The 11,771-nt window shown below is 36.2% G+C and overlaps 1 protein-coding gene across 1 annotated transcript; it reads left to right on the forward strand.

Moving 5' to 3' along the window:
- LOC112417350 (uncharacterized) lies at positions 1 to 2,064 on the forward strand. The gene is made up of 2 exons (XM_024772933.1): positions 1 to 5; positions 1,596 to 2,064. The coding sequence occupies exons 1-2, from the start codon at positions 1 to 3 to the stop codon at positions 2,062 to 2,064; spliced, it is 474 nt and encodes a 157-aa protein (XP_024628701.1).
- Positions 2,065 to 11,771: the final 9,707 nt, after the last annotated feature.

An 11,771-nucleotide genomic window follows, 5' to 3' on the forward strand; every position in this document is an offset into this window, starting at 1 on the left:
ATGGGGTGGGGTGGGGACGAATTTTACCTTCCCTGTCCCCATACCCTACTCTCATATACTTACCTGTTAGCCTATCCATATCTAGTGGGGATTAGAAATCGAACCTCATCCCCGTCGGGTTCTGGTATCACTGCCCCATCCCCGCAGTGGATAAACTTTTTTAATAAGAAAAACCATTTTTTAGCCCCGGACGCAATGTTGTAATGAATTATCCAACAAAGAGATGACCGTTGGAACAAAATGTGTTTAGCAATAATAACTCTTAAGAGTTTTGATGATATCAAAGTATTAAAAATTGTCAATTGGATATGCTCATATTTGTTCAAGTGTACAGGACTATAGACAAAAATTTGACAACTTAAAAAGTCTTGAAAGAACAAGTAAAGAGCAAATACATCAACAAAAATGGAAGCTTAAAGCGTCTGAAGAAAACTGCTCCTGAAGTTAAAAGTGCTCTTGAAGACAAAGTGCTCCTGAAGTGATGACGTCATCAGAAGCAAGTTCATCAGAAGCTGTGAATCACCAGAAGTTGCAGTTCATCAGAAGATGCAACTTAAAGCTTCAAAAGGATTCAAACTCGTCTGAAGATTGCAGAAGACTGGAAAAGTATAACAACGACTAATTTGGAAGGCATTGGATGCTTATTCTTCAAAGAGCATTGACATAGTACGTTTGTACGAATTGTACAACCACTATCTCCACTACTCTGTTTTTGTCTCTGCTACAAGACAAGAAAAAACAGCTCTGCCTGCAACAATGTTTCTTCTCAATGGGAATACATTTGAAATTTATCCTTCATAGGACAATAACCATATAAGGCAATGAATCATTCATGATTGATCAAAAGCTTTAACGACTCTATTTTGAATGTGCTGGCAATTCAACGTCTCTTTCACACCTCTATATAAAGGAGTGAAGACTCATAGTTTCATAAGAACAATACGAAGAATTAACTGAGCCAAAACTCTGTTGAAATTGTTCTCCACTTCAAAGTTCACTTAGAATTTCTTATCAAAGCTCATATCTTAGAAATTCTAGAGTCTTTAGAGTCTGTATCTGATTTGTATTGTGAACACCACTGATTGTATATCAAGTGTTCAACTTCAAACCATTTTCTTTGTAATTCTGTTTGAATTCAGAAGTCTCTTGCATTTGTGCTTGAGCAATAGAAGTCTCTTGCAGTTGTGCTTGAGCAATAGAAGTCTCTTGATTGTGTTCAGCAACATAGGAAGTCTCTTGCAGTTGTGCTTGAGCATTTGAAGTCTCTTACTAAGTTTAGTAATGAGCATTTGTAATCAGATATTACATAGTGAACTCTCCTTGGAAGTGCAAGAGGGACATGACTGACTTCTGGTTTGTGGAAGGAACCTGTATAAATTGCTTGTGTCTTTCTTCTCTCTCTCTCTCTCTCTCTCTCTCTCTCTCTCTCTCTCTCTGTTTTATCCGCTACAATTAGTCTGAACATCTCTTCAGAAGTAGAACTCTATCTGCTTCTGATCTGTATTTTTAGTTACGAGAAAAAGAAGAAGCCAACAAAATTGATGGAGACCAAAGGTGACTGCTATTGAGGAAACTAAAGATTTAAACACTCTAAGTGTTGAGGATCTGGTGAGCTCTCTCAAATTTCATGAGATAAGTCTTAATGAACATGAATCTTCCAAGAAAAGCAAATCCATTGCTCTACCATCAAGAGGAAAGTCATCAAAAGCTTTAAAGGTTGTGGAATCTGAAGAAGAATCACCTGATGGGGATTCAAACAAGCTGGAGTATCTGGCGAAGAAGAATAGGAAGTTTCTGATGAAGAAGAATGGCTACAAGAATTTCAAGAAGGAAGATCAGAAGGGATGCTTTAACTGCAAGAAGCCAGGACACTTTATTGCAGATTGCCCTGATCTTCAGAAGGAAAAATCCAAGGACAAACCAAAGAAATCTAGCTTCAATATAAGAAAATTCAGGAAGGAGATTAAAAAGAGCTTAATGGCAACATGGGAGGATTTAGATAGCGAATCAGACTCTGAAAAGGAGGATTCTGAAGAAGATATTAAAGTAGCAGTTAGGTTGTGAAGGTGAGAAAAACACAAGAAGGGGGGGTTGAATTGTGCTTTCTTTTTCTCTCAAAAAAATACTTCTTCTGATAATACTTCAGAAGCAGTTTTGGAAAGCTTCTGATGTAATGACCAGAATCAGATATGCAGCGGAAAAGATCAAAGCAGAGAAAAGAAGAATAAGACACAAGCAGTTATCCTGGTTCCTTCCACAAATCGGAAGTAGTCCAGTCCCCCTTGCACTTCCAAGGAGATTTCACTATAATCACAAAGATTACAAATGCTCAATACTCTCTAAGTATGAGACTTCTCAAAATGCTCAAGCACACAAGCAAGAGTCTTCCAATGCTCAAGCACTAAGCAAGAGTCTTCTAATACTCAAGCACGCAGGCAAGAGTCTTCTGATCAAACAAAAATTACAGGAAAATATGTTTGACTTGAACACTTGATATACAATCAGTGGTGTTCACAATACAATACAATAAAGACTCTAGACTTGTGAATTTCTAAGATGTATCAAATCAGTGCAGAAATTCAATGTGCTTTGTAGAATCAAATTGACAGAGTTTTGGCGCTTTTTAACTTGTATATCTCTATCTACAATCTTCAAGTCTTCACTCCTTTATATAGAGGCGTGAAAGAGACGTTGAGATGATTAGCACGTCTAAAGAGTTGTTGAGTTCCTTTGATCATCCACCAGTAATCCTTTGCCTGATTTGGGTGTAGTCCTTTGAAGAATTAGCTTCAAATTCATTCCTATCTTGAAGGAACAATTATGCAGGCATAGCTGTTGTCTTGTCTTGTAGCGTGGACAAAAACAGAGTAGTGGAGGTAGTGGTTGTACACTTGTACTTTGTCAACTCTGTTAACGAAGGACAAGTACTCAGTGCTCTCCAAATGACCGTTGATACCTCCCTTTCAATTCTTCGTTCTTCTTAGACGAGGTTGAAATGTTAAACAGCTACTTTGAATCTTCAGTTTGAATTTTACTGATCAAATGTAACTTCTGGTGATGATTTTGCTTCTGATAAAAACCTTGCTTCTGATGACCTTCTGCTTATGATGAGCTTCTGCTTCTGATGACGTCATCACTTCAGAAGCACTTTAGCTTCAGACGCAGTTTTCTTCAGATGTTTAAATTCCTTTGCTCTCCATTGTTCTTCCAAGACCTTTTGAAATTACTTGACTTGCCTTTGGTCCTGTACACTTGAACAATTATTAGCAATAACCAATTGACAATTTTTAATACCTTGTTATCATCAAAACTCATTAAGGTTTATTGTGAAACACATTTTGTTTCAACAATGTCCCCCTTTTTGATGATGACAAACAATAGTATTTAAAATGCTCAATTGTTGTTGATCTAATTAATAAGTTTACTACTGGGATAGAGGTTTGGAAGCTCTCCCCCTGAGTCTAATAGATCTTTAAGGTGAGGTCCCCTGAGTTCTATACTCATTAATTAAATTTCAATAGAATACGCACAAGATGATGAAATATCAGAAGTATTTAAAAAAAGGTTCAGAGCACAAAAATGGTTCAGAGCAAAGCTCATCAAAAAGTTAACTTAATCAAGTTAATTTAATGGGGCTCAGAGCCTAAAAATACTATACAACTACTCCCCCTTTTGTCATCAACAAAAAGTAAATAAAACAAAAGAAAGAGTTTGTGTAAAACTGTAATTAACATACGTATCAGAGCAAAAACAAATAAAAATACAGCAATTATAATCAGAGCAAAAAATTGTAATTAGCATGAGAAATTATCAATTGATTCAGAAGTAATGATAGACAAGTCAAAGTACAAAGTCAAAGCAATATAATACTTAAAACAAAATCTAAACAAGCAAAATTGATGTGCAACTAAGGTTTGGCTAGCTTAGACACTTGTTCCATTAAGTACTTAATCTGCTCAGACTTCTTCTTGAGTTCTTCTTGTTGCTTGTTTACCATTTCTTCCTTGGCTCTCAGTCTTCTTCTCAGCCCTTCACGAATTCTGTCAGCCCTTGAGATGTAGTCACTCTCTGGATAGAAAGGAGTATTGGTTAACAGAGGCACATAATCAAGTTCTTTTACTCTTGCAGCTTCATGAAGTTCATCCAACATTTTCTTCAGCATATTAGAATGAGTTGAGATGCATTTTGAACTAAGTTGATCCAGCAACTCATTAAAATCCTTCTTCAGATTCATCCATTGATCAAGATAGTGAATTAGGGGTACAAGAACTGTTCTGAGAAGAATCAGTCTCTGAATCTCATCACTTAACCTTATAAGCTCTTCATCAATATATTCAGATTCCAGGATGGTGTCTGGAATAGGTGTAGGTTCAGGGATGGTTGTTTGAGATGTAGAAGGTTGGTCAGAAGTTGTTTGTTGTTCAGGAGAAGTTAGATTGATGGTTGGTGATTCTGGTTGTTGTTCTTGTTGTTGTGGTTGGTCAGAAACAATGTATTCAGGAACAGTTTGTTCAGGAACACTTTGCTCTTGGTCAGAAGCAACTTGTTCAGGAACAGTAGGTTCAGGAACAATTTGCTCAGGGACGGTTTGAGTTTCTGGTTGGGTGTTTGTTTGTTGGTTTTCCAAAACAGTCTTTTCAAGGACTGTTTTAGAGGCTTTTGTGGGTGTTGGTTGCATTTCACCTCCTAGATATTTTTCTAGGTTGTGAAGTGTTGAGGTTTCTTGTTGTTGGGGGTCTTCTGAAGTTGCTTCTGAAACTACTTCAGAGGCTCTTTGTGGAGTTTGGTTATTTTGTGAGTTGGTTACAGGGTTGGTTTCTGGATGTTGGATACTAACAGGTTCAATCAAGGGTGGTTGAAAGAAATGATCAGCAGGCAAATTCAATTTTTCACAGATTTTTATCCTCTGCTCAGAGAAATTGATTTGCGTCTGCTTAAAGTCTATGGTACCAGAAATTTTAGATTTGGTAGGTTTGAAACCTGTAAGGAATTTACTAAGGTGTTGACTCAAAGGAACATCATCTGAGTCAGTAGAGGATGATGAGGAGGGTGAAGATGGAAGGTCAAGAATCTGAATATTGACTCTAGCTTTAGGTTGAGAAGGAATACCTGATGAATGAGCTTCTGAAGCTGGTTCTGAAGAAGTAGCTCCTGAAGCAGCTTCTTTGATACGCTCCTGAACGCTTGTCTTTCCCTTTGATCTTTTGCTTCTGATTGCATCAAGAGCAGCTTCCCTTCTGGTAGCATTTTTATGAGGAGCAACTTCCTCAACAGCAACTTGAACATCTGGCTCTCTGTTTCTCTTCTTCTGGGTAACTTTCTCAGAAGCAGAAACTGTTGAACCTTCTGTCTTGACAGTTCTAGCCTTTTTGAGTTTTGGTGCTGCAACCTCAACCTGATCAGCTTTCTTGGATTTCTTGGAAGGTTTTCTTGGTATTTCTTCTTCCAAGTATTCTTCTTTGGACAGTGCTTTGCTTTTTGTCTTCCTGCTCTTGGCAACAGGAAGAACTCCTCCATACATTTGCTCAAGTACATCCTTCAAGCTGATTTTCTCCTTTGTCCTTTCAAAAATGCTCTCTGATGAAGTTCATCTGAACCTCCAGAGGGTCTTGCTTGCAGATAGGAGGAAAATCAGTCATCAGGGCTGATTTAACATCAGATTCTGTCAAATTTGTGCTCAGCTTCTTAAGATCCTTTACATCAATCAGACGCATGGACCTTAGAGTTTCTGCATTTATGATCTTCCCTCTAACAGTTCCCAACTGTTCATCAGTAAAGAAGTCCACTTCCTTCAGCAGTTTGAGAATCCCTCCTTGGTGAAAGATTTCAGAGAGAAGCCTCCCATAGGGCACCCAGCACCTATTCTTCTGCTGGCTCTCTCTGAGCTGTTGAACCATGTGCCTGAAAATGTATCTGGGCACATTTGCTTCTACATCAGTGATGAAGAAGTGCAGAAGGATTTTGTGCTCCAGAGAAGGCTGATCACTACCACCACCTTTTGGTAGTAGATTCTCGTTCTAAATCTTCAGCATCACTTTAGTGTGAGGTGACATATTAGAATAAGAATAGTTTTTGAGCTTGTTGTAGAGTGTTTGATTCACAATATCATTCCAGGGGCTATCCTTCACGTTTGTAATGCCAGCTTTATATTCCCCTCCAACTGGCCTTCTGAGAACGAAAGCTATAACTTCCTCTATAATGCATACAGGAATCCCCATGATGCTTGACCTTATCTCAGTCCGAGAGAATGGTTCCAATCCCATCTCCTTTCTGGATTTCCCTTCCAGTTCAGGATTGAGAAGTATTTTCTCAGCTTCTTCAGCTTATGAAGCTTCTCTATCGTGAATGCTGGCCCTGACCCAGAAGTGTCGTACCAGTGACTGATAAGTTGGACCATTTAGAAGGTTGAAGTAGCTTCCCAAGCCTTAAGTGTCGTAGAAATTCCTAATGTCACAGTTGTGAGCAGCCAAAGAGATGAAATCTACTGGACATTCAGACTGAATTCTTAAGTCCCATTCCTCCAAAGACATGGTCCTTCCTTTAATCTCGTAGGCAGGAGCCTCTTGTTGTTGCATGTTTGAAGGTGAGAAAAACACAAGAAGGGGGGGTTGAATTGTGTTTTCTTTTTCTCTCAAAAAAATACTTCTTCTGATAATACTTCAGAAGCAGTTTAGGAAAGCTTCTGATGTAATGACCAGAATCAGATATGCAGCGGAAAAGATCAAAGTAGAGAAAAGAAGAATAAGACACAAGCAGTTATCCTGGTTCCTTCCACAGATCGGAAGTAGTCCAGTCCCCCTTGCACTTCCAAGGAGATTTCACTATAATCACAAAGATTACAAATGCTCAATACTCTCTAAGTATGAGACTTCTCAAAATGCTCAAGCACACAGGCAAGAGTCTTCCAATGCTCAAGCACTAAGCAAGAGTCTTCTAATGCTCAAGCACGCAGGCAAGAGTCTTCTGATCAAACAAAAATTACAGGAAAATATGTTTGACTTGAAGACTTGATATACAATCAGTGGTGTTCACAATACAATACAATAAAGACTCTAGACTTGTGAATTTCTAAGATGTATCAAATCAGTGCAGAAATTCAATGTGCTTTGTAGAATCAAATTGACAGAGTTTTGGCGCTTTTTAACTTGTATATCTCTATCTACAATCTTCAAGTCTTCACTCCTTTATATAGAGGCGTGAAAGAGACGTTGAGATGATTAGCACGTCTAAAGAGTCGTTGAGTTCCTTTGATCATCCACCAGTAATCCTTTGCCTGATTTGGGTGTAGTCCTTTGAAGAATTAGCTTCAAATTCATTCCCATCTTGAAGGAACAATTCTGCAGGCATAGCTGTTGTCTTGTCTTGTAGAGTGGACAAAAACAGAGTAGTGGAGGTAGTGGTTGTACACTTGTACTTTGTCAACTCCGTTAACGAAGGACAAGTACTCAGTTCTCTCCAAATGACCGTTGATACCTCCCTTTCAATTCTTCGTTCTTCTTAGACGAGGTTGAAATGTTAAACATCTACTTTGAATCTTCAGTTTGAATTTTACTGATCAAATGTAACTTCTGGTGATGATTTCGCTTCTGATAAAAACCTTTCTTCTGATGACCTTCTGCTTCTGATGACGTCATCACTTCATGAGCACTTCAGCTTCAGAAGCACTTTAGCTTCAGACGCAGTTTTCTTCAGATGCTTTAAAGTCCTTTGCTCTCCATTGTTCTTCCAAGACCTATTGAAATTACTTGACTTGCCTTTGGTCCTGTACACTTGAACAATTATTAGCAATAACCAATTGACAATTTTTAATACCTTGTTATCATCAAAATTCATTAAGGTTTATTGTGAAACACATTTTGTTCCAACAATGGCTACAGTGACTTCAGAAGCATATACTGATTCAGATTCTGAAGATGAAAATGAGGTTTGTTCTAAATTTCCCAGAGAAAAACTAATTGAGTTTCTTAAAGAACTTCTAACACACTTTGAATTCAGAACCAATGAGTTTAAAGATTTAAAAGAAAAATATGTTGCTTTGATGAAGCAACAAGAATCAACTCTATTGGATCTGAAAGCTACTGAAGAAGGGTTTGACTTCATCTGTAGAGCTTATGAAGAAAAACTCAAGCACCTTTGTCAGAAGCTACAAGAGAAGTGTAGTGGAAAGTCTTTAAGCAAAGAGGAAATTGCTCTTGAGGAGTACATTATATCTGGTATTGATAGGAGCAAAGTTGCTTCTATGATATACAACATTTACAGAAACAATGGCAAAGGGATTGACTTTTCAGAAGGGAAACCTAATGAAATCAGTCTCAAACCTTTGTACTAGTATCTTCTTTACTTAAAGTGCAGGTTAGATGCATTGGAGTAGTCATCACTTTACATTCTTGAAGATTGAACTTCTTCAGAAGCTACTTTATATACTTTGACTGATGAACATATACTCCATCTCCGCATTGGTTGATTTGAATTCCAAGAAAGGACTTCAATTCTCCCATCATCCTCATTTCAAATTCATCCAGCATTAATTTAGAAAGTTCCTTGCAAAGAGATGCATTAGTAGAACCAAATATTATATCATCAACATATATATGAACAATTAGTATATCTTTCTTAAGTGTTCTTCTAAATAGTGTAGTGTCAACTTGTCCTCTTTAAGAAATCATTTTCCAGCAAGAAATTACTCATTCTCTCATACCAAGCTCTGGAAGCTTGTTTAAGACCATAAAGTGATTTCTTAAGTTTAAAAACATAATCTAGATGTTTTACATTTTCAAAACCAGGAGGTTGTTTGACATACACTTCTTCAGAAATTACACTTTTTAGAAAGGCACTCTTAACATCCATCTGATATAAAGTTATGCCATGATTAACTGCATATGATAGAAGTAACCTTATTGCTTCTAGTCTTGCAATTGGAGCAAATGTCCCAGTATAATCAATACACTCTTGTTGCCTGTAACCTTCAGCTACAAGTCTTGCTTTGTTTATGATAACTTCACCTAGATCATTGAACTTGTTTCTTAATACCCATCTTGTTCCAATAATGTTCTTCTGAGGTGGTTTAACAACCAGATCCCAAACATCATTTCTTTGAAACTGATTGAGTTCTTCTTGCATTGCAACTATCCATCCATCATCAGAGAGTGCTTCATCAACAGAAGTTGGTTCAATCATTGACATCAGTCCCAACATTGAATGTTATTTTCTGAAGGATGATATTATCTTCTTGGGTCTGTCTTTGTTTCCCCTGGATCTTGTCTGAGTTGCTTCTTGAGAAGCTTCTTTATCTTGATGAGCTTCTGGAGTATGATCATCTTCTGAACCTTTAGGATTGAAATCAGACTCGAAAGTCTGAACAGGTTCTGAAGCTTATTCAGTTTCCTAAATATCTGCAAAACTTTCAACTAGCTCTAGCATTTCATTGTCAGACTTTTTGTCATCAAATTTGATGTGCATTGATTCTTCAACACACTGTGTTTCAGAATTATACACTCTGTATGCCTTGGATCTTTCAAAGTAACCTAAAAACATTCCATTCTGAGCCTTGACATCAAATTTATTTAGATAAAATTTATTTTTCAAGATGTAACATGTACATCAAAACTGATGAAAGGAAGAAATGCTTGGTTTTTCTTCCTTTAAAGAGTTCATATGTTAGTTTTGTTCAGAATTGATCTAATATAGATTCTAATCTTAACATAACATGTTGTGTTTACAACTTCTACCAGAAGTACTTAGCCATATTAGTTTCATGAATTATGGTTCTGGCCATTTCTTGTAAGGATATGTTCTTTCTTTCTACAATCTCATTTTGTTCTGGAGTTTTAGGAGAAGAGAACTCTTAGATAATTCCTTGTTTTTACAAAAAGCTTCAAATGACTCATTTTCAAATTCTCCACCATAATCACTTCTGACTTTTAAAATTTCCATTTCTTTTTCAGATTGTACTTGTGTGCATAAGTTATTAAACACATCATATGTTTCATCTTTAGTTCTAAGGAACTTGACCCAAGTCCACATCAACAATGACTAAACCATACTTTTTCCCACTAATTGATGTTGTACCAACTAGTCGAAACAAATCCATGTGAAGTAGTTCTAATGGTCTAGAAGTAGAAACAATGTCTATAGATTTAAAAGAAGATTTCAAAAATTTTCCTTTTTGACATGCTCCACATAGTGCATCTTGGGGTGCAGTTATGGTGCATAAGGAAATCCTTATGCACCCTACATTAAATCCAGAAATAGTTTTGGAGTACAAATCACAGAAACCATTTCCACAGTAAAATGGTTTTGGCATAATTTTATACAAAACATACTATGATATATGCAGGGTGCTGAAAACCATTAAGTACATCTAATGGTTTTGGAATACAACTCACAGAAACCATTTTTAGATTTATGGATGATGCATAAGGATTTACTTATATATGCACCATAACCGCAGCCTGCATCTTGATGAGTCGATAATTATCTATTTTAATATAATATTTAAGTTCGTTTTATTTATATTTGAGTTTATTTTATTTAAGTTTATTTCCTTTTTAGAACTCTTTTAATACAATTGCAAGTTATTATATTTCAGGAACAAATATTCTAAAGATTGAGTCTTGGAGCAAAAGAAAGGAGAATTTGAGCTGATTCGTGCCAACAATATAAAAGATCTTATACAAAAATATCTGGTGCAAGGATTGAGGACAAAAATATGAATATCTCATACAAAAATATCTTGTGCAAAGAATTTGAAGATCTTGTACAATAATATAAAAGTGGCGCGCCCATTATACCATTTTGCTGCTTTTGCTTAGATTTTAAGCTACTCTATTTTGGTATTCTTGTGGAACATTCTAGTGATGTAATTGCTTAGATTCTAAGTCGAATGTAAATTATAAATAGAGTATCTACCCATCACAAATATTCATCTTTTGTTCTCTGAAATAATAAGTGACAATTGTTTCTTTGAATAAAAGTTCACCTTTATTTTATGTTCTTTTTCGTCTTCTTATCTTCTATGTCTACAATGAACGTTAGTAAGTAGACTTCTCTTGTCTTGGGATTGTTGGATAAGTCTAAATGACATAATCCTAATCAAACCAAGCTTTAAACCTTAATCTTATGTAACCCTAATTTCTAATCTAAATTCACCATTTTAACATGAATTAACCATTATCAAACTGTGGAAACGAAAGTGGAGGGTTTGATAATTGTTAATCCATCTTCTCAAATCTCAACTCATAAAACGAAAGTGGAGCTTTGATATTCGAACAAGTGAATTTAGACAAAGATTGTAAAGGCAGCGACATACTCTTTACAATCTTTGAGACATATAGTTTCGAACTTCAAGGATTCTAATTGTGATCAAGTTAGCGAAATAGGCTTGGTTGCAACCTAGAACCAAAATCTAATAGTAATCAAGTCAGCGAAATAGGCTTGGTTGCTATAGGAACAAAAGAGAAACTGTCTTTAAAAGTTAGGTCTAACATAAGGTTATAAGTTTAATAGTTTGGTTTGTGAAGGACTTGTCAATTAGATGAACCAATAATTCCAAGACACCTCTCTTATTATTATTGTTATTTTCTTTTAAACAAAAATACAACTTTCTACCTTCTAAACTTTCAATCTAATCATTATTAAAAGTTAATTGAATTCATAACTCCCTGTCGGAACAATACTCTTTTATTACTACACCGGTAGAACCGTGCACTTGCGGTTTTATCCCATCACATCTGAGTGATAGTTAATGTCTGATAAACCTCTAAGCAGTTGTA

The sequence above is a fragment of the Medicago truncatula genome, chromosome 8 (genome assembly GCF_003473485.1).
Source record: "Medicago truncatula cultivar Jemalong A17 chromosome 8, MtrunA17r5.0-ANR, whole genome shotgun sequence".
NCBI lineage: Eukaryota > Viridiplantae > Streptophyta > Magnoliopsida > Fabales > Fabaceae > Medicago > Medicago truncatula.